The 23997-nt window shown below is 39.0% G+C and overlaps 1 protein-coding gene across 6 annotated transcripts; it reads left to right on the top strand.

Annotated features, from left to right (window-relative positions):
* The first annotated feature begins 108 nt into the window (after positions 1–108).
* On the top strand, positions 109–23570 carry LOC122784733 (histone acetyltransferase KAT7-like). Of its 6 annotated transcripts, none has more exons than XM_044050056.1 (15): positions 109–419; positions 2457–2601; positions 6762–6983; positions 9019–9303; positions 9457–9539; positions 10057–10143; positions 11207–11305; positions 11385–11495; positions 12210–12401; positions 13243–13332; positions 13761–13901; positions 14271–14364; positions 14884–15030; positions 17953–18059; positions 18525–23570. In XM_044050056.1, the coding sequence occupies exons 1-15, from the start codon at positions 405–407 to the stop codon at positions 18621–18623; spliced, it is 1917 nt and encodes a 638-aa protein (XP_043905991.1). In that variant the 5' UTR covers positions 109–404; the 3' UTR covers positions 18624–23570. The 6 variants fall into 6 exon arrangements, with proteins under 6 accessions (XP_043905991.1, XP_043905992.1, XP_043905990.1 ...); XM_044050057.1 differs by lacking the exon at positions 109–419 and adding an exon at positions 2067–2328 and having other exon boundaries at positions 11385–11474; XM_044050055.1 differs by lacking the exon at positions 109–419 and adding an exon at positions 2068–2328 and having other exon boundaries at positions 6762–6977; positions 9022–9303.
* The last annotated feature ends 427 nt before the right edge of the window (positions 23571–23997 follow it).

Genomic DNA, 23997 nt, shown 5'->3' with positions numbered 1-23997 from the left:
GTTCCCTCCCTCTGTGACAGATTTCCCTCCTCCTCACTGCTGGTGCCGCGTACAGCTGTTAAATGTTCAACTTAATAGTGTATTTTTTTTTGCAAACAGGTTATTTTATTACTGTGGAAAATCCCCAACCTTGTCACATTTCGTTTGAGCGAGATGAATTATCAAAATTGTAAATACCTGACGCTAGCCCAACACTCTGTTTCACCCGGAGGCATTTTCTGAACGCACCCGACAAAATAAACGGTCCTGCGCCCTCCGTACTAGGAAGTGCGGAGAAATTGATGTGCCTTTTTAAGCTGAGTTGGCTCCTGTCAAATCTGTGGATTTATTTTTCTTGTTGTTTATTCGACCCGAGGTCGATTGCTCATTAAGCACGGAGTAATAATACACGCCTCGTCCTTAAAATGCCCCGGAGAAAGGTAAGGCAGCTGCAAACTGCAACTCGGGGACGCAAAAACATAACGTCATAGCTAATGTTAGCCGATGTGGAGGCAACACTAAGTTGTGTGTGGGAATACGTGTATATGCACGTGAGCCTAAAATGTGACTCCACAAGATGCCACCAACGGGTTTTATAATTGCGTTTGTTTTCACGATCGCAGGTAGAAAGAGCTGCCACTGTGTGTTTGCTAAATGATAAGCTAACTCGTGTTTATTAGTGAGTTGTAAGACGGAGCAGTTCACAAGCTCTCGCTTCTTCGTGGTACAAAGGGGGCGGGGCATTTGAGTGTGTGGGCTCCGCGACATGAGGTTAGATTTCTATGAGCCGAGTGACAGACGTTGAGCCAGAGTAACGCCAGTAACGGCAGCTATAAGAGGAGAGCCGAAAAGGAAGGAACTTGCTGTTCTTGTTCGATGCGAGAATGAAGCGAAGCGTCCGAACCAAAACAACGCTGTTATTGGTCCAGATCTGGAAAGTGTTGCGCCCATTGGTTCGTCTTTTACAAGCCCCGCCCTCCTTTTAATTTCATTGGTCGTATGCAAATAGTGTGTTCGACTTCTTGTGAAGTTGTCAAATGCGCTCACTTCAATGAGCGCTCATGCTGCGTGAAAATTAAATTTGATTCTCCTTTTTTTTTCTTCTGTTCTCTAATAATATTGTTTATGCTTGTTATGAGTATCGATATGGATTTTTATTAATTTTATTTTGCACACATTAGTCCCATGCACACAAATATGTTTTGCTTACAATGTTCTGTGTACTGTCCTTTTGTGTACTTTTCCCACTGTATTAAATGTTTATTGTATTAAGTTTTCTTTAGTATCTTTTCTATGTTATATATATTTTGACAACTACCCCAACAATCAATATTTATTCATTTTTTTGACAGGGAGTCATCAGCACGAAGTACAAGATGTAAACAGACCTGATTATAGGGAAGCTAATTTACATCTATGCAGTCCTTGTCGAGGTATACAAGCATACATACAAAGAAATCAATAAATAAACGAGCCTACATTAACTGAAATGTTTACAGTCATAGTTTGTCGTGAGTATCGATGAGTCTTTAAAGTGACAATTGCAAGTAGTAGAATATTGTGGTATTTACGTCTCCTCACAGTCCCCCTCTAGTGGTGGCTTTGGTGCCACTGTCAGCAACCACGTGAAACCTTGTAAATAAAATAAAATAAAATAAAAAATATTGTTTAGAAAACAGAAAGTCATGTTATTTTTCTCTAGGAACTAGCATTGATGAAACTCAAAGGGCTTAATGCCAAGTATTTTTCCTTCTTTTTAACAAGAAGGTGATTCTATTGGTTGTTGAATCACCTGCATGGGACATGATTTCCTGTGTGTATCTAGTTGCAGTATGGAGGCTGTTTTATATACCAGAGGTGTAATTACAAAAAAAGAGTAAAAAAATATGACACAATAGGCAGCTTTATAGTGGCTTCAGTGACATGTAAATGATATGTTGGCTCCTGCTCTCCTTACCCCACCCCCACCTCACTGGATTTTGGTCTCTGTAGTGGGTGTAGTGGGGTGAGCCCCATCAAATCCTCTGCTGGCAGCGTCACCCCCTCTCTTTCCGGCCATCATTTGGATAACCCTATCATTGGGACATTTCATGGGTTCATTTGGTTTGACTGACTTTTTTCGGCTCTATTGGAATTAACAGATAGTTGACTCAGGAGTATGGGGGACTGACGCTGGAGTTGCACCCAGGAATTAATGATAAAGCGGCCGGTTTTATCCGAGCAATGACGAGCAGTGGTGATGTCGGGTTTCACTGACACGCTCATGTTGATAGGTGTGGGTGCAGAGCAGGAGATGTGAACGGGTTGTGTTCCCCCCTCAGTATGGGATCTTTGTTGAATTATCCGCTGGTAAAAACACAGATAAACACCACGAAATACACTCGTTTTCACCGCTAAATTCGAGAGAATATTATTTTTTATAATTCATATTCATATTGTAAAGTGACACCAAAACTGTTTGTGGTTGTTGTTTCCAGAGGACCGCAGGCAGCAGCTCAGACGGAACCGAGGACTCGGATTTTTCCGCCGACCTCGAACACGCCGAAGTTCCCGAGAACGCGCACAGACGTAGCAGCACGCGCCTGACCCGCGCGTCACTGCGCCTCAGTCAGAGCTCACAAGGTAAACACGAGCAGTTGTTGAATCAAAAATCACTTTAAAAGTCCTATAAACGACTTTTATAAACGTCGTATAAACGAATTTTATGAGTATATTGAGTGCACACACTCAATATTACACAAATTAAAGAATTATAGAGAATTATATTTTAAAAAGCAATATGAGGGACTTGAATGTATAAACAATTGAAGAATGCTGGTGTCACAATTATTTAAGAACTAAAATTAGAATCTGGCTGAAACAACAATATAAATAAACACAAATACATTTATAATATGGTGATAAAAGTGTTTGTTTTTTTTTAGAGAGAGATTTAAAAGATACTGCGTTGAGTTCCAGTCACCTTTAATGACAAGCTGGAAGATCTTGTGATCTCTGACCTTCAAGGTATTAAAAGGTCATATATTTAGGCAGGAGCCCAAAAAACAAGTAGTATAAAAACTAGTAGTAGTATAATCTTGAGATTCATCCTACGTGCAATATGACATTGTAATTTCACATAACATTCTGTTTATACTTTTAAATATCAAGCTCATACTGTATATATTCTGGTATCTATAATGCATATTCAATTTTCTATTTTTTATAGCTAAAAACCTATGCCTTATTGTTGATATTGTACGTTCACAGATGTGAAAATGCATTACTTTACCATTGTGGGGCTGATAAAGGACTATCTTATCTTATCTTAAATTAATTAAAGTTAGTGCTTCAACTAACGATAATTTTCATAATCCAAGAATTTTTCGATTATTTTCTCGATTAATCGAATAATTGTTTGGTTCATAAAATGTCAGAAAAGGTTGAAAAATGTTGATCAGTGTTTCTCAAACCTGAAAATGATGATGTTCTTGAATGTCTTGTTTTGTCCACAAACCGAAAATGATTCAGATTTATTTGTAATATTGAGCAAAGAAACCAGAGAATATTCACATTTAAGAAGCTGAAAAGACAGAAAACTTGTTTTAATTCTTTAAAAAAACATGCAAACAGATTAATTAACTATCAAAATAGTTCAAAATTAATTTAGTAATCGATTAATGGTGTAATTGTTTCAGCCCAAATTTAGGTAGCCTGTGACAGGCAGCTGGGATTGGTATTATATGGTCACTTCTCTTTGTCCATGTTTAAAGCCTGGTGGCAGAAGTTTTGTTTTGTTTCAAGAGGAGATAAAAGCATGGGTGACCTTTTCTAAATCATTAAAAGGGAAGAATATACTGACTGCACCACTTCACCATCACCAGAGCATCACCAGGGAGCTCAGAATCAAAAGGGATTGTATTATTAATTATTTTTTTATTACAGGATAACAATATAATTTTAAATTGTGAATATCACATGCATCCCACCAAAACTTTAAATCCCAGCTCTCATTAACAAACTATAGAAGACCGTGGGTTCATGTATTTCCAGGATTTATTTCAACTGGCAGAAAATAACATGTAAAGTTTACCAAACAAACTGCTCTATAAAGTATTCATACATTTTAAATATAACTTCTCACATCCCACCTACAGTACCTGATGTGTGGCCCACATTTCTGGAATCACAGGGATAAAAAATAATAAATACATTAGGTTATAGCAGTAGAAATATTAACATTTCACATCCGTCATAGTTGACATTCACAGCGGAGGTATTTAAAATTGTAATGTTCTCAGTTAAACTCAAGAGGCTGCAACGTTTCCTGTCCTTAACCCTGAATGAGGGGGAGGAAAAACTGCCCAAAACTACTTAAGATAATTACACTAGTTTATTTTAGCAGCGGTTTCACTTATGAGGTACGATGTTTTCAGACTTCCTAAAACCTGTTTATGAAAATAAAATGTTCAGTTTCACTGCAAAAAAGAAAAAAAATCCATTAGAGCCATTAACCTTTCACACTTTGGATAATTGCACTTGTTTATTTTACCATTAATGCAACTCCAGTGTGTTCAGACAGCAGTTCATTGGCTCTTCCACTGCTTATTTTGCTATAAACGTTTAGAAATTTAGAAGTACCATTTTCCTGCCACTGCTTTAATCAAACCTATTTATTACATAGCAGTTTAGTTGTTCTGCTCTTGACCTGTATTGAACTTTCTTCTTTTTAATCATACATAATTTATCCTCACATCATTTTTTTTTGTCTTACCAACTGTTGTTAAGTGTAGTTTACGTTTCTGTGAGTAAAGATGTTTCCACAGAAACTCCAAACTGCCCCTCACCTCATCAGTGTAGCACCAGCCATTATGTGTGGTCAGCGATGAAGCATGAATGGGTTCAGACAGCCCGACCTCCCCCCACCACAGAGACACAAACACCCCCTGTGTGACCTCTTTCTGCTGTGCCAGAGGGGATTTACTACAGAGAAAGAAAGGCTGACACTGTTTCCTCCTTGTCTTGTTGCTGAGGGAAGTTGGCCGCGTCGGCCAAGTCCTCACAGAGACACAGCACAGAGGAAAAAAGGTGGATTCAGAGGTTCAATCCTCTTTTCTGTGGCAGCATTAGACTCTTCAGGATCATTGAGGCCATTCACGACAAGTAACATCTTTCTTTTCTTACCATTTTTGCTTAGGGTTGCTCAGAATACACAGAATACTGTTCAGGTTTATGACGGCTGAAGAAAACCCCTCTTATCTAGCTTTTCAGATATGTTTCTACATTTGATTAGTGCTGCAGTAATTATATTTTGATAGGTGTTGTGATTGAAAATTGATTTATAATCCATACCATTTGTCATTTTTGCATATTTACTGTCATTTTCATTTGTTTGTCAACAAATAAGACACATATTTCCTCAGCTGATGAGCAAGGTGTTGGGGCCAGTGAATTTGTGCAGCCTTCGTTACAACTAATGGTTACTTTACTTTACTATGATCATTTTATCTGGTTATGGTATTGATTAATTGCTTGGTGACACCAAATTGTTACTTTGAAGATATACGTTTTGTTATTTATCTTCTGTAAATCCAGAAGCTGGGACAAAGAAATGTTTGCCACCGTTGCTTGAAAATGTCCTTGATTATCATAATAATTGCCAGTATTTTTCGTCAAATGACAAAAAGAAATTGGATTAATAATTTGAGCTCTACATTCAATGCACAGATGTCAGATCGACTTGTTTTTTAGTTTTGTTTTTTACCTTTCCCTTAGAGGCAAATATCCTTTCAAATAATCATCAGGTTTTACAGATTTTTTTTATTGTTATTGTTTATTGATCTTTTTGACACATTGCTTAACCCTACGTCCACAGGGAGGCTGTAGTTCAGTGGTAGAGCCTTCCATCTGGAAGGTCAGAGGTCAGATCCCAGTCACCGTTAGTCTAAATGTGTCCGTGGGCAAGACACTGTTCCCCAAGTTTCTCCTTACGACTCTGTCAGCAGTGGGTGTGAATGGTTATGATTGATGTGTGATTGAAAAAGAACTGTAAAATACTGAAATGGGTGGTCATCAAGAAAAGCATGGTGCTGAATAAATACAAACCATTTACAATGTTCCACTGCAGAGCATTTCAAACTAATGGGAAACTGCTACTAGGGTTAGAATATTTGTTTATTGTTTATAAGTGTTATGAGTTTAGGAGAAGCTTTACATGAGTTAGGTACTTTTATTCCTAAAGCATGCTATGATAACTAATGATGTGCGATAACGCTGATTCTTCCGATCCCATACAAAGTCAAATCTGATCTGATGCCGATACTTTGCATAAAGAGCATCCACACAAGTACAGTACATCTTAAAATGCTTGCCTGAACATTTTAACCCAAACTATATTACACATTCACTTTTTTCACAACCACATTTTCCCTCATTCATAGAGTTTTGTTGAGGAACAACAGCATATTTACAGTTTACTCATTAACTCGGCTTACTTTTTTTATTTTACTTTTCTCTCCTCCTCTTCAGATTGCCTCATCATAACCAGACAGTGTTATGGTTGGTTATGAGGTGTTTAACGAGGTTTGTGGTGTTGCCACAGTGCTTCACTGACTTCCCACGCACATCACATACTGCGTTCCTACCAACTGTGTGTCATTTATACTAGATACCAATAGTGTAGTTACTTTCCATTGTATTCCTGTTAATAATGAACCACACATTTACCTCAAATAACTAAAATATTGATATTTCAATATGACAATCGATAATCTCCTCTCTCCCCTCCTCTCCTTTCCTCTCAGATAACTGCAGTTCTCCAACAGCTGTGGCTCCTGATGAAGGTCCTGATTCAGCAGCAGAGGCAGCAGCAGCAGCAGCGGCGGCGGCAGCAGCAGCAGTGGCAGCATCGGTCTTCTCCTCTGGGCGCAGGATCACACGCAGCCAACAGGGGGCGACAAACACCACAGCCAAAAGATACCCACTGCGTCAGAGTAGGTCATCTGGCTCAGACACTGAGGGTAATGGTGAGCGCTGCAGCCTAGTTTGTATGTTTTACAATGATTAACATTTGCAAAGAGACTTGATGTTATATTCATTCACTGAGAAAGGAAGTGATTTAGGAGGTGAGAAGGGAAGAGTAAACCTAGAATGAAGGAAGCAGAGAGAGGAGGGCAAAGAGTAGAGGAGTAGAGCAGAGAGTTGAAAAGAAGGAAATACGATGAAAATTAAATTATATTGAAAGGAATGAGGAGATGGTGGAAGGGTTTCTGTGTGTACTTTCATTCATTCATTCATTCATTCATTCACTCAGGGCTGTCTGTAATCACAGTGTGTTCCTCATTATAAAGTGTCAGAAAACATCTGAGGCTTGTTCTTGGTTACATTATTAGAGTTTGTTACCTTAACTGTGAGTCAAATTCTGAAAATATATTATATTTGATGTCCTGATACATAGTAAATAATGATTTATAACAGTCATTGATACTATATTTTAACTATGTCAATACTAATGCAAAAGAAATACAGAGCTTTTGAAATTAGAAAAGTTAACAATATTATTTTTCCCTTAAGCTATTTAGAAACAACATATACTAGCATTGTTTACAAAGAAAAGGTAATAGACCCTAAAAAAGACCCCTGTGGAACTCCTTTATATATTAAAAGGAGGCAAATAAATTCCTTGGCATGTGACACATGATGACGAAGGCTGTGAAAAAACCATTGACGACAGTAGTCAGTCACAGGAAGTCCTTCTCTATCATCAGTCCCATGTTGCTCTATTATTATTTACTGCATATGTTATTCCTTGAACTCCTTATGAACTAAGAATATACACTGGCCACTATAGTCAGGATATATAATATTTGAATAATCATAAATATTTAACGGGAGAGTTAAAGTCGTGTTGTGTCGTCAAGACCAGTAACTGTAAATCACGATAATTAACTAAATAATACATTTTTACCTTTGTTTGCTTCAAAGTTAGTCTGACCTCGGATTTGTAGGTTTTAGGATGTCACACAGTTTGAAAGAAGCATAAGTTTGCTATATCAGTCTCCCTGAGCTATAACACCAGTCCTATGCTGCAGTAGCATCAGTCTTTACTATTGAATTTCTCTGCTGGCAGCCACTGTTGGAGGGTGTTAAGTGCATCTGTATGTGGCCGCACACACCGTAAAGAGATTTCCCTCAGGATAGACTTGTTACAACAGATAGGCTTGATTATTTTTTACCACCATGTCGCCACCTACCATTAACATGTACTGTATCTTTGCAGAGCTGAATATAAATGGAGTGACATTGTTACTCGTGTATCTGTCACACACCTCCAGTGTCCACCGCTTGTGTTTGGATTTTATTGCCGCCCACATTTACCCACGTTTACACACTTATCAGTGTTCACACTACAAAGGTTATGTGGACAAATGTGTCCCAGACTAGCTTGACATGTTGTTTAAAGATGAAAGTGAAACATTTATGTAATAAAATATCTAAAAATGTTGGGTAGCCAACATCACATTAGCAGAAACATGTCCAACACTTGAAATCCATATCTGTATGCAAGATGATGGACTGTTTCATTTAATTTTGTCTTTAAATGTTTCTGCTGTAACGTCTGGGTCAAGGGTCGTATTAAACATGAAAGCAAGGGAGGAAATATTGGGTACTACTATTTAGCTAGTGTGTTTTTAGTCTGTGCATTTGTCACTAATGGATTACTTTTACTCACTGCCATTTGCTGTGCGTTCTGCTGCCTGAGCTCTACCTGTCAAGTGCACTGGTGAACCAAACAAGACAAGGATTCTCATGATCCTATGTTGCTTCTTGATGTCGTCAATAAGGGCTTATGTTATTGTTTTGATTGAGAGACCGCATAAAGACCTTTGAACTGTGGAGGGCAGCATAATCCAGCCTGTAGCAAATTACTATTAGAAGAAGAAAAACAATCCCTAGCATATATTTAAGTAATCAGATCACAGAGTTGTAGATTCGACCTCACAAAATGTTTGTTAGATGTAAAGATGGCTGCAATCTTACAGTCTTTTTTTATTGGCCCAGCAGAACTAAAACAGGGGGAGGACCGGGACGAGACTCCTCCCCGCACTCCAACAGGCAACGCCCCATCCTCGGAGTCCGACATTGAGGTTTCCAGCCCAAGCAACGACCTTGTGTCTTCCAGCAATGATATTGTAGTGTCACAGGAGGAGGACGAGAGATTGGCGAAAGAGCTGTCACTCAAAGAGGCCGCCGCCCACGACCTCTCCCACCGGCCCAAACGACGGCGCTTTCATGAAAGCTACAACTTCAACATGAAGTGTCCCACACCTGGCTGCAACTCACTGGGTGGGGGCAAAAAAAACCCACAGCATGACAGCACGACATTTTATGTTGAATAAGATTTCCTGCTCCTGTAGACGGACTCTGAGCTTTCTGTTTTTCTCTGTGTGTAACTCTCTTTCTCCCCATTCACATTTTCCTTCTGTTTTTCTCACTCAGGTCATCTAACAGGGAGACATGAGAGACATTTCTCTATATCTGGATGTCCTCTCTACCACAACTTGTCTGTTGATGAGTGCAAGGTACATACACAGACACACACACACAGAAAAATTATAAACTATGTGACTATTTAATGTTGTCTGTTATCTTTAAGTTTCTCTAAATGCTACAGTGGAATAAAAAGGACACAGCATTTTTCTTCAGTCCAAACTATTGTTAAGCTTTTGTGGGAACATTCCACTGAGCACACTGTCCAGTAGGGGTGGCTATTGGTCAGATCTTATCAATATTCATACTGCCTTTTGATACCAATATGTATTGATATTTGTGTAATCAATGCAACATTGATATCTATAGTGGTATTGTTTGTCCAATACCTTGGCATTGACCAATGATGAACTGGTATCAGTTTAAGACCACTTCTTGATACCCATCCTTAGTGTCCAGTGGATGAAACCAAAGGAACCCAACAGACTCGGATTGAAATAGTAAAGCTGTAAACACTTCAGGGATGTGGGGGCGGTTGCTGTGATGTTTCTGCTGCAGGCTCGGTTTGTGAATAGTGGTAGACGAGACAGTGTTGATGTTTTTTTTCAGGGCAAGGCGTCAACGCGCGACAAACAGGCTGAGGAAAGGACGCTGTCACACCGCCAGGACGAGAACAGACATTCCACAAGAAGCCAGGTAACGCGCAACACGGACACACAAGTGCTTCAGACAGTGACGCATACACACACACCTGAAACACACAAATGGGTACTTTGCTGTTTTTCTTGGCAAGATCTTAAAAAAGGTATTTTTTTAAAAAGCTGAACACAGTGACATACATGTATGTTATAAAATATATACACCCACGATAACGTGACTAATATGCCCAAAATAGAATTGTACATATCCAAGATATGTAATGCCACATAATCACAATCAGTTGTCAGCTGCTAGCCCTATAATTAAGGTGAGGATGGGTTGCAAGGACAAGATTTATATGGGAGTGATGAGCATTACGTATCTTTAGATACAAAAGCTTTGAAAGCTGCTTGATTTAGTGTTGGTGTAGTGTCTTCGCATCAAGAAGACCCAGGTTCATGACCCGGTAGGAACAAGGGTCTTTCTTCATGGAGTTTGCATGTTCTATGCTCTCCCCGTGTGTGTGTGGGTTTTCTCCGGGTTCTCCGGCTTCCTCCCACAGTGCAAAAAGTCTATCGTCCTATGTCATATGAGATTGGCACAGCGTGTCGTGGAGAAAAAAGCGGTAGAAGATGGATGGTTGGATGAATGGATTATATACTGTAAATGTATTAATATGAAGTAATCAGACTTTGTTGTTTAATCAAGGACAGACTTGGACTAATACAAGTTTCTAGGTACTTAATCTGTAATCTGTGGGTTTAGGGAAATATTTTGAAGTTATATTAAGGTTTAAGTTGGGTGGGTCGTATTGGCTGGACTTTTAATTTTATACTATTTGCGTATGGACTGTCTTTTATATAGCAAATATGGGGCTGCCATGCTCTATGCTAATGACCTCATTAAGTGCAATGTCATATAATGTCATATAAAGTGTAGACCCGTATACAGTAGCACACTGTGTCATCAACATATGAATGAAAATGAATTACATAAAAGTCCGAGTATAGATCCCTGTGGGACTCCGAAAGCTGTCATCCTTCACATTCACAGATTTCACATTATGATAATAATCAAAAAACAGCTCGATGAGATATTGTGTCTTCAAACACCATCACAGGCTCCAACAGATCGTCAACTGCGCTACAAGGAGAAGGTAACTGAGCTGAGGAGGAAGAAGAACTCTGGCCTCAATAAGGAACAGAAGGACAAGCACATGGTATGTGGGTGGGAAATGGAAATATGTAGGCAACATGTCTGAAATCCATATATTCTGAGAGTCTTTCTTTTACATCCAGGAGCACCGTCAAAGCCACGGGACGAGCCGGGAGCCACTGCTGGAGAACATCACCAGTGACTACGACCTTGAGCTGTTCAGGAAAGCGCAGGCACGTGCATCGGACGACCTTGTAAGAGAGAAAACTCATCACCATCTCCCCCTTTACTCTTCTGTTTTGTCCCCTCTTTTCTGCCTTCTCCTTTTCTCAGTTTCAGTCTGAAAAAAAAACCTTTCCCCCTGCAGCCAAAGGAGGAGTCTGACATATCTTTGGTAGTTTGGACAATCACTTCCTGTTGTTCTGTTTTCTTTCTGCGTGTGTGTTTTTGAGCCCTCTCAGATGAGAAAACATTGCTATATTCCGCCGTGCTTCACATAAATGGTTGTTTTAGCCTCAAATACGTACAGCACAAATGACGTGTGCAGTGCAGTGCCTACAGTTTTACAAGGCAAACCATTTAAGCCAAATTTCAACCTGTTGTTTTTCATTTCATAAATAAATAATTAAACAAGTAAATAATTAGTTAAAATAAAACTTATCTCAAAAACATGAAGCATATGGCAATTTGTGAGTGATCTTTTTTTTTTCCATTACACTGCCTTCTTAGATACATGTAAATTAGCTATTCAACTCAAGCTTGTACGGTGCCATTTAAGTATGGCCAAGCCTTTTTTTCTGTTTGTTTCTCATTCTGAACATCCATTGTTTTATTTTTCCCTTTTCAATGATCATTTTCCTCCACTGAGGTTTTTCAAGTGTGATCTTTGGCTCAACTGATCATTTTCTCTGCATAATTGAGATTTTTTCTTCTCCCTCCCCTTGTTCCCCTCCACCTGGCTCATACAGGATAAACTCCGTCTGTCCGGTCAGGTGTCAGAGGGCAGCAACATGATAAAGACGATCCTGTTTGGCCGCTATGAGCTGGACACCTGGTACCACTCTCCATATCCCGAGGAGTACGCCCGCCTGGGGAGGCTCTACATGTGCGAGTTTTGCCTTAAGTACATGAAGAGCCAGACCATTTTGCGTAGGCACATGGTGAGGCAACATTTTGGAGAAGTTGGAAGAAGTTGCAGAATCAGTATTTGTCTTCTTGTATAGAATTGTCTCCCAACCTTTAGCCACAGGAGGCATCTGTTTTAGTGCTAGTGGAAAAGCGCTATAAATCTATAAATCAGTGTTGTGTTCACAGCTTGTGAGGCAGTGGGGGAATCAAATTGGAATTCAATCCAATTTAATATAATGCAGATGTAAAAAAAAAAAATACAATTGTTGAGTTTCAAATGCACAGAATCGTGAAGTTTTTTTTAATGCAGATCAATATGTAAATTTATGTCAGGTAGCAAACCCCTGTGTTTAATTACAATAGGGCAAAGTAATGAATCAAATCAAAATCATCTTTCAGTTCAAGACAATGACATGCACATGTGTTCACCTTCACATTTCAAATCTATCACAGTGAATTATGAACTGAAGTTTGACTTGAAATAAACATCGCTTTTACGTTAACATAGTTTTCAGTTGGTATTTCAAGTTAAAAAGTGCTTAAAACTTCTAAATACAGATTTTTCCTGTTAAGGTTCAGCGGTGATAGTTAATCTATAATAAACCAGAAGAAAATGAGGGCTATCAGTCAGTGATGGCGAAGCATTAAAGTGAAAAAGGACCTGAAATGATTCTTGGCTATGGCCTCAATTTAAACAATAACCTCTCTATCTCTGTGCCTAAGGTGATTCATTGTTTTATTTTTAGTCCACACAGACTCTATTTAGATACATTTCATAACTTTGACCCTCTCATAGTGTTCCAATAATGTGAGTGATGGATGGACGAAGACTGACTGTGCTTTGTTTTCCCCCTCCTGGTTTGTTGCATAAAGGCGAAGTGTGTGTGGAAGCATCCTCCAGGTGACGAGATCTACAGAAAAGGGAACATCTCTGTGTTTGAGGTGGATGGAAAGAAGAATAAGGTATGACAGATCTGCATAAGTCACTCTGACCTTCTTCCAAAAGGTCCAGGAATCGTCAGAGACACATTTTCTCTGTATTTATTCTGTGGCGGCACATTCACCAGTCCAGAATGACCAGTTTAAGTCAAGGAAAAGCTTAAAATGAATTCTAAACCGTACTGGAAACTCGGGAAGGAACTCAGTGACTATGGTTATGAGAGGTTCTTACGCGAGTCCTCTTGTCAATGTATGTATTGTGTCTCTGTCTGTTTTCTTTTGTATTTCATGTGACAATCTGCTTCACACTCTGCAGTCTCACCTGTAGATGTCACGACAACTCACACACTTGACTTTTAATGGGACAAAACTACGGCAACTGTGTGAGTTTAACCGTGAGCTGTCGGGCAACGTTGTCCAAGTAATAATGTCACTGATGTCTTTCCTCGCAGATTTACTGCCAGAACCTGTGTTTGCTGGCCAAACTCTTCCTGGACCACAAGACCCTCTATTACGATGTTGAACCTTTCCTCTTCTACGTCATGACTGAAGCTGACAACACAGGCTGCCACTTGGTCGGATACTTCTCTAAGGTAAATGTGGAGCTACATTGCAGAACCTACAAATTCCTACTTTGAATGAACATTACATGACATGTCATGCAAGTGACAGATTTCCCTACTTTCTCATATACGGAGAAGATCCCAAAATACATGTCCTCTATTTTCACAGCAAATCCATAGGTTAAAAAAATTAACCCTGGTTCTTAGAACAATATAGCTGCCCTCCTGTCGTCCTCTGCTGGACCGCACAGTAATTACTCCAGACGGTCAGTGTAATGGGCCTCTAGGCTGGCTATTTTGAACTCAGTATAGGATAAAAAAAGTGACAGTCCTAATGCTGAAAATCAACCTGTGTCAAGCAAATGATTGTGTCTCTGGATTTATTTTCTCTCTGTGCAGGAGAAGAACTCTTTCCTGAACTACAACGTCTCCTGTATCCTCACTATGCCACAGTACATGAGGCAGGGCTATGGCAAAATGCTCATAGACTTCAGTGAGTACACACACCCCCAATGTGTGATCTTGTGTGTGTTTATTTGTTTTATTCAAAAATATATTGCTGCCATTGATTTGTTGTTCTTTTACCAGTTTATATTTCTTCAAGTAAGATGGTACTTAAAGGCTCCTCTTCTTCTTCTTTGGAGTTTTATGCATAGACCATATATAACAAAGTGGACATAGTCCTCCAGTTACAAAAAAACCTCCTGTTTTGAAGCCTCGTGGTCAGTGATTTGACAAGTGTCATGTCAATTTTTAAAACCGTGATCGAGTCCATTAACTCCTCAGGAAAAGGTTTACTGACATTATATAAATTGAGTGATAAGCACACACTTTTTCCAATAGACTTCCATTCAAACTTTGTCCAATCAATGATAACTAACTGCTAACTTCCTTCCTTGATTTCTGGATTTAATCATCCATTACAGTTTCCTTTCCCTTCTCCCTTCCCTCAGCTTTGTAGACTCCTGCTTGTCCTGATTTGAATAAAGCTCTGATTGGATTGTGCTTCCAGGTTACCTGCTATCCAAGGTGGAGGAGAAGGTGGGGTCACCTGAGCGTCCTCTGTCTGACTTGGGCCTCATCAGCTACCGCAGTTACTGGAAGGAAGTGCTGCTGCGCTACCTGAACAATTTTCAAGGCAAGGAGATCTCCATCAAAGGTGAGGAAAACACACGATGCAGCCGTGGAAAGAGATGGGAACATTTCATTAAACCCAGTGAAAGAGCTAGAACTGCAGTGCCTTGATGCCTTCAATTTAATTTTATTCCCTGATTTTGTTGGTGTTCTTTTCATTCTTTCTTCTTTTCAAGTTTGTAACGCTATTTAAGCCACTAAATGATAATGAACATTAGTGAGTAGTGGGGTTGTATGGTTGGCTGCCTGTGTTTTTACAAAAGCTCTGGGAATCCTGTGTGTGTGTGCACGTGCGTGCATGTCTTCAGATGTGTCGCTGTCCCCCTTTGTGAATGGATCCAGGAGCACTGAAGCCACACCGAGTCAGTGTTAAGCTGATAAACGAAGGCAGATGTTCACACCGTTAAAAGTCATGCAAAACTAGGCCAAACCCAAAAGAACACAGAGCAGCGAACACCACACTCACATCAGCACTTCAGTTTTGTTTAGTTGTTTGTGCCAGTACCTACAACTAAAAAAAAAAGTGTGTGCCACTGCAATGAAGACAAAAACAAGTAGTGTACATATGTTTTGGCAGCTCTGTGAAACAAAGTCCTGACGTTTTTTTAATGCTGTGTGTCTGTTTTTAGCTGCTAAAATAATTTTTTGTTCTATTTATATCTATAATTATAGAACCTGTACATTTTTTGAGAGCATCTCAGAAAGGGATGGAACTTTTCTATGATATATTTTATATTTATATTTGTGATATTAAAAAAAACTAAAGCCTATTACTATTTGCAAGTAATACAGTAATAAAACACTCCACTATCATTTCCATGCTTAATTTTAAAATGTCTGCTCACTGGAATATGTTTTCAGCTCACACAATGATAGAAAAGACTCTGAAAAGTCATCCCAGTGTGCACTCGAAATGTTCTCCGTGTTCCGCCACGATTCAGCGGCTGTGGCTCTGCCGTTCTTTGCCGTGCACATGACATCTCACAGAGTGGGTTGAGTCATTTCTCAGTGACATTTAGATAAGTTTTAACAAAACAGATGTGCCTCAGACAGAGTGTAAAAAAGTGAATATGTTCATAATTAAACTCCAGTCTCATAACATTGAATACTTTTTCACTTAAAGACACAACAAAAAACACAACACTGATACAACTGCTCAGCAAAAACAAATCATACTTCTTCCTGTGATTTTCTTTTCAAAAACATTTGAATAATATTGTAAATATTCAGCTTCATGAAGAAGTTCTTTATCTGTCTTCTGTCGTCTTCTATTCTTAAATCTAAAATGATGGTGCACAGGAACTACTACTGTTCACATTTCACAACGTCAAAAAACATGTAAAACAATTAAGAGGTCAAACCGCTGCTGTGTTATTGTGATAGTAAATCTAAGGTATGAACATCTTTATGATTAATAGTTATTGTTTTAATCTCTTGTTGTCTAATGAGAGTAGTTTAGCTGCGCTAATCTCCAGCCTCTGGAGCAGCAATATTGGCCAAAAGTGAAATACCTGCACAATTTTAGGATGGGCTGGCTCGATGGATTGGCTTGTTTTCGTGAGCTTAAAGCTAGAGATGATATTGTTTTTTAAATGTATCCATGTCCTGTTGTGTCCTGCTGCTGTTAGGAGCGGGCGTGTGTTTACAAGACAGCAATATGCACATGAACAATACGGGCAGTGGACGTGACAGAGCAGCAACAACAATGAAGAATAGAAGGGAAATTCACTTTTTCACAATGTGCAATTTTTCTTTTTTGCTGTGATGTCAATCACCTAGAGTAACCACCTCCTCCACCTTTTCTTTATATTGTTTAGGGCCTGAGTTCTCTGTTGAACAATTATGCTGACAATAGGACGGAGCAAAGCTAACTTTTACTTTTACTTTACTTTTCAGATCAAACAGAACATGTCGATCGACAGTGTTTCTTAAACATTGTTATTGTGACCATGAGCAAACACTACAAAACACTAATTTTGGCGTGTTTCCATTGGCATGGTTAAGTTGTGTTTCCACTAGCATAGTACCTGGTACCAGGTCCTTTTTTTTACCTTGCTCTGGCAAGGTTCCAAGCGAGCTGAGGCGATACTATGTGTGACTTCGCCAGACTGCCGTTGCAGGAAGAGCGACGAACAATTCTGTAGATCAGTTAAAAAGATTAAACAATCCTAAAAACGTGGGTTAATCTCCAACAATTACCAGAGAAATGTCTTAAATCTCAATATTTAACAGAGGAGTCTGGTGTGTTTAGCGACAGCACTGTTGATCACGAGCAGCGAGCGGCATCACACACCCTGTCGCTGTATTTCAGTCCGGTGACCGTGTCGGACGGAGTCTGTGCTCCGGTCATGGAGGAAGTACTGAACGAATAGTAGAGCTGATTAATCGACAACTATTTTGATAATCGATTCATCAGTTTTAAGCTAATTTCTTGATTTCTGATTGTTTAAGCTTCTTAAAATGTGAATATTTTCTTCATTTCTTTGCTCTGGATAACAAGAAATCATTAAAAGTGAATCATTTTGGTTTGTGGACAAAACAAGAACATTTGAGAACATCATCATTTCCAAGTTTGACGAACACCGATCAATGTTTTCTGACATTTTATGGACCTAACGATTAATCGTTTAATCAAGAAAATAATCGACAGATTAATCAATCATGAAAATAATCGTTAGTTGCAGCTCTAACAAATAGTTTTAATTAACTGATTCTAATGATTCAGTTACACCGCTCACATTGAGTAAGTACTATTTTGTAGTGAAAAAAAACAACTTAAACCGTGCTGTGCTGAGACGAGGCGAGTGGGGACCACAGGTGGAAAAGGGGCTTAGGTCTCGGTGTAGCCTTAAAGTGCAGGTGGCATGGTTGTAGCGTCTAAAAATAACAATAAAATAATAAGGAAAACCTCATCCTCTGAACTGTGGTCTGACTCTTATGTTCAAAGAGATCAGTCAGGAGACGGCAGTGAACCCTGTGGATATTGTCAGCACGCTGCAGTCCCTCCAAATGCTCAAGTACTGGAAAGGGAAGCACTTGGTGTTAAAGAGACAGGTAAGAGACAAAGTGTGTCTTTCTGCCATCACTACATGTAATAACTAAATGAATTAAGTTTGTTCAAACTGTAGTTGACAACTTTTATGAAATTGGTCTGAAGTGAGTTGTTAAATTTACTTCAGATTAACTTCATTCATTTCAGTATTATCAGTGAAAGTTAAGTTTGTCCAACCATTTTCTTTTTCCAGTGTATATCATATAATTTATTGAAACAGTTCAAGGCCTGTTGTACTCGATCCCTATTGCTCCCCAATGATTGGGTTAATTGGACGCTAAATAGAACACATCAAGTGTCCTCCTAGTGCCGTCCCAAGCTCAGATAAATGGAGATCAGGGAGGGCATCTGATCTAAAAATGTTCATGATTCTTAATAAAAGGTAATGGTAATAACATTTCAGATGTGTTACATACGTCTTCATTATAATAAGCAGCTAAGATGTGTTTTTGTTTTTCTTCCTGCAGGACCTTATTGATGACTGGAAGGCCAAGGAGACCAAACGGGGCAACAGCAAGACTATTGATCCCACAGCCTTAAAATGGACACCGCCTAAAGGGACGTAGAGAAGCTTCCTTTCACACTGCAAAACCTTAAAACACACTCCAACACAGTCAGACCCACCCCGTACACTGGCATGCTCACACACACACACTTGTACAAACTGTTTTCAGCAGCTCCGGCATATCATCCACTTATAAAGTCAGACATTACTCCGGGTTCAAGCAGTCACTGTCATGGCTTTGGGAGAAACGACTTCATGTCAAAATTATATGAATTTAAACTGGAAAACAATTGTGCAAAAGATCTGTCTACTAAACTACATGTCAGAAAACCATGACACATATGCCTGGAACATAAAAGTTATAACTTTTTATTTACTTTGATACTTTGATTTAAGCAGTATAAAAAGGATGTCGTCGCACCTGCTATTTACTTCCAATACTCACTTCAAAGTCCAGGGTGTAAGAATAAGTGACGACTCCTCCCTTCACCCTTTTCTATGTCCTAAGCACTTTGGGGAAATGACTTATGGTCGGCCTCTGCAGACCAGACAGGATGTCCTGTTAATAGTGGCTTCTGTAAATGCTCTAAATACGTCACCTTTTGCCTTGTCACTACTGTTTTGTAATGTTCCGTCACGTTATCGTATGGCGTTATAATTATTGAACAATGATCCAACTTTATTTTAGACCTGAAACTGGAAAATAATAGAACTTAAACATTAATGGTGACGAGGTTATTTGTCCCCTGTGAACCCCCAAAGTATTTAGTCTTAAATAAACACATTTATATTTACCCAGTACGTATATAGACTCACTGGCCACTGTTCAAGTGCTTGTTAACACTAATATATCGAATCACATGGCAGCAACTCAGTCCATAAATGTATGTCAACATAGTCAAACTGAGCATTATAGTGAAGAACGGTGATGCTGGTCTGAGTATTTCAGCTCATCTGTTTGCAGTCATCTCAAACTAGTGTCTTGAACATGATCATATTATGTTCACTGTACTCAAATGGCTTCACAATGTCACTGTCATGAACAGTGTCATTAAGGAAAAGAGTTATTATATTAGTCAATTGATGTTTCACTATTAATGTTTAATTTCTTTAGTTTCCAGTTTCACGCCACAACAAAAGTAGTGTGACTAAAATATGAAACGATGGGCCACAGTAGGAGTCAGTGACGTCAGTGTGTCGACCCCTCCTCAGCCCTATTTGTTTTCTGAAAAGTGAGAGTAATTGTGCGTCGTTGGCGCGCCTCCTCTCAGACACTCGATTAGCACAGATCACCAGACACACTCGCTAATTCAATCTGCAGTCATCCAGGTATTGAACCTGTGCAGCAGCAGCAGCAGCAGCAACACACACGATGATGGCAGCTGACTGACTCATGCCACACACTGTGGCAGACGCAGACCAGCTGGCTGTGATTAAAGACAACAAGACCTGCACTCACACTGTATCAAGTTTGGAAGAGACAAGAACCCCCAAACCTCAGTTTATCGTCCTGGTCACATGGACTAAATTTAAAAAAAAAAGATTTTATTCAGTCCCTGTGAATAAAATATGACCCGCTTTTATCAGTGCTGGTCTTTCAGATATATATAAGATTGTCTTCCAAAAATGACCCCTCATATCAACTTGTGGCACTTTGGGCTGAAATAAGTACATTTCATTTGATGACAACAATTTCCTGTTTATGAATGTCATTAGATTTAGGCACAAAACTCACCTGGTTAGGCTGAGGAAGAGCTCATGGGTTGACACAACATCCTCTCATCCTTGTAAAAAAAAAAAAAAGCAAGGTATGATGCTATTTAAAACAGGCTAGGACGTCGTACGCCTGATGTTGAACTGTGGTCTGTGAAGTGGAAGTGTACTACACACAACAAAGAATGTTATTTTTGGTATGTGAAGGCCACCATAGTTTCCTGACACGCGAGGGAAAGGGAGTAGTGAGCGTGAGGAGTCCTCTGTTTGTTGCAATCTGTAGTCTCACCATTAGAGGTCACTAATCCTTACACACTGGACCTTTTTTACGCATAAATCTAAAATTTTCATCAGTATTGCTCATACTTGATGAACTTAATCTCAAACTATTTCTCTTATCCTCGAAAAGCACCCAGTGAAAGTATAATTAATTCAATTGTGCAACGAGAAAAGAGGGTGTCGGGTCAAGTCATGTGCCTCTGATTTTACTTTTTACTGTAAAAGAAAAGAAAAAGACAAATATACAGACCAAGCAGTGGCTGTTTGAACTCGGTGATTCTATTTCTCTCCCATGTAACAAACACTCTCTGTGACTACACCGTATTTAACCTATTTCAGTAGTAGTCAGTTAACCGGGAAGCTATAGCTGCCATTGGCCATGTTTGGACTGTGTTGTGTTCCCAGTGTTGTGTTCTCCTGTGCCTCACACACTCACACACTCACACACACACTCTGCCCATCGGTTATGTTCTGTCTCAGTGTTGAAATGTCCACACTTTTCTGAAAAGCAAAGGTACATGAGGAATCTCGGCCGAGTGTGGGAGCACAGTGTTTTCGGTCTTTGTGTTGACTTTGTTCGAGTTCTCAATGATATTTTACACTTTTCTACCTCTAAGGTTTTTACCACTGTATGAAAGCTAAAACGGCCCCATTTTTACCGTGTTCTTTTCTTCCCCTTTTTTTATATTTTGTGTGAAAATATGTAACTGTGTTTGGCCAGCGAAATGTTGTTGTTTTTTTCATTAGAATTTAAAAAAAAAAAGACACCATATTTATTTTCTTAAAAAAAAAAGAAAAGAAGCTATGTTAACTGCGTAGAACGTAGAGTAACAGACAAAGTCTGGTAGTGGAACGTCGACTCCATTTGACCGGTTTTCTTGTGAATATAAATATTTATTTAAAACGTTGTACGTAGATTTGAATGTGTTCAGAATCTCATAGAAAGGTACAAGACCTGCCACAAACAAATACAATGACACAAGTCATTTTCATTTCAGACATTTATATCCTGGTATCAGTGGACGTGACACATTTAAATCAATTTAAAAGTGTCACTTCTGCACATTGTCATTGTTTGATTACGACGCATTTGCTGCCTACTTGTGTTAGAGCAGGGGTCTCAAACTTAAATGGCCTTGGGGTCACCGAGCATCTAGTCTTGTTGTTATTATTATTATGAATCACATTTTGGGTGTCAAAAACTGACCCAAAAAAACGTCTATTTGAAACTTATTTTATTGTTTTAAAAAGCAACTATTCATTTAGGGGTGGGCATTATGAGCTTAGATATGATAGATATTTTACACAGAAATATTAAAATAAATAAAAGTGTCTGTGTTGACACGGAACAATATTAAGTTCATGATTAATTTTTTTTTAATTTGTGATGCAAAATTAATCTATTACTTAAACAAATATTAAGTGGAGGGCCACATGTGGCCCGTGAGTTTGAGGCCTCTGTGTTAAGAGCATAATCAGCAGCATTTATACTATTTTTTGTTCTATACGCCCACTGTGCAATAATTATTATTTTTTAACTGTATTGATATTCAGTGATATGGATCAATATGTTGTTCCTTACCAGCTTTTAGGGTTTGCTAACATTTTGGGAAATGTGCATGTCTGAATGGGGGGGGAAGAAAAAAAGCTTTACCTAGCAACCAGTTAGCTTAGCTTAGATTGTCTTAGCTGAAAATAGACTGAAAGAAACTTAGTCTGCTGACAACATGTTAACTCAGTTAATTATCTTAGTTAATTATCTGAAAACAGCTTTAGTGACTTTTACAGGTGCTTGTTGGTTAAGTGGACAAAGCTAGGCTAGCTATTTCCCCCCCCTGTTTTCAGTGTTCATGCTGAACTAAGCTAAGCAGCTATACAATGTCAGCCTCCTTATGTACACTAGCTCAGCAACACAAAGTGAATGTGTGTATTTCTACGAATGTCAAACTATTCCTTTAAACACTGTGCATAAGCTGAGACAGCAGTTGGCTGTGAAATTGGAGGTGTGAGGCCAACAGTGTCAGAGTGAATCAGCCTTTCTTTTTATGATTTGTAGTTTTTGTGTCACGATTTCAAACGTGGAGGGATTGTGTTCTTTCACACACAGACTGCTGTTACATTTGTTTGTGTCTGTCGCCCATTAAGTGCACAAGTTATGTATTTCTGTGTCTTATTTTCTTGTTTGTTATAGTGACGTTTTCCAATGTTGACTGTGTTTTATCCGCTAATGTTTTCTCTAATCCTGTACTTGTGGTTTAATTTGGGTTTTTACACGAGGGAGTTCACAAGTCGCGTCACTGACTGACAGACTTTAAAAATCATAACAAAGAGTTTATGCATTTCATACAACAGCATTTATCCTTTTAGCGCCTGTGCTCAATAAACCTCTGTCAAATATGCTACTGACTGAAATCATTGTTGTAAGCGTCTAAGTCTAAAGTGCATTTACAGAAAAGTGCACTTACATTATTAAGAAATTTCAAAAGTAAAACAAAAAAATCTACTGTAAATTAGTGCAGACAGGTGTGTTTTTATTATTATTGGTATTATTATAATTCTATATTAGACAATATACAGAATCTTACATAAAAATAACCATCATTACACTGTTTTGTCAAAAAAAAAAGTGCAATGTGTTGAATATGACATAAACATAACAATGTCTTCTTTTTTTTCTTTGAAGAAAACATGTTTTGTCACGGTGTCTCCGTCTTGTTTGTTTCTCTCATTTCTTTTTCGTCCTGTGGTCTCGCTGTGGTCTCTGTGCCAGTGGCAGCTATAGATTAGCAGCTTCGGAGCGTCTCGCCGGTCATTAACACAATTGAACAGTGTCACTGTTAAACGAGAGGCATTCCATCACCTGCCACAGCGACCAGCCAGCTGTTACAATACAGCCACCGATTTTAACCACACGGCACACAAAAGTAGCGTGGCATTGATGTGTAGCTCACTTGTGGTTTTTGTACGTGCTTCTCCCCATTACCTCCCCTTCAATAAATGCAAATGGTGATCTCTGCCTCGTGTGTTGTCTGTTTATTAGGCGTTTCCCTCGGCAACAGCACGAGAGCAGGTTGACAAGTCTCTGTAATTAACAAAGGGAGTATGAACAAGTAGCACACAAGGTACAAGCCGTCGTGTCTCCTCAAGATGTACATCTGTCCAGCTCCACTCGGCAAGAAAGACTAGTGTCGTTGATGACGTGTGATGTCTTATCTACAGCTGAAGTGGACTCAAATGTGGAGACAACTTGTGAAAATAGCTGCTATTCAGTTATAAGTGAATCTCCATTTGAATAAATGACCACATGATGTGTCCAGCATGACCGTAATCAAATACTAACATGTTAATGTTAGTATTTGGTGTTGTTGATTAATAATTCCATATTACTCCTCTAGACTCTAGAGTTTACAGCGAGCAGGGGACAGCTATAGACTGGAAAGGTT

This window comes from Solea senegalensis, linkage group LG19 (assembly GCF_019176455.1).
Source record: "Solea senegalensis isolate Sse05_10M linkage group LG19, IFAPA_SoseM_1, whole genome shotgun sequence".
Lineage (NCBI taxonomy): Eukaryota > Metazoa > Chordata > Actinopteri > Pleuronectiformes > Soleidae > Solea > Solea senegalensis.
The sequence above is the reverse complement of the archived record's forward strand: the minus strand, read 5'-3'. Positions and strand labels throughout refer to the sequence as shown.

What these genes read in the sequence shown, in the direction of transcription:
- LOC122784733 (XM_044050052.1), top strand. Translation starts at nt 2,302, where the DNA reads ATGGGATCTTTGTTGAATTATCCGCTG. An exon ending in TGTCTGTTGATGAGTGCAAG is followed by an intron (nt 9,540 to 10,056) that starts GTACATACACAG and finishes GTTTTTTTTCAG; the next exon opens with GGCAAGGCGTCAACGCGCGA. An exon ending in TGGTCGGATACTTCTCTAAG is followed by an intron (nt 13,902 to 14,270) that starts GTAAATGTGGAG and finishes CTCTCTGTGCAG; the next exon opens with GAGAAGAACTCTTTCCTGAA.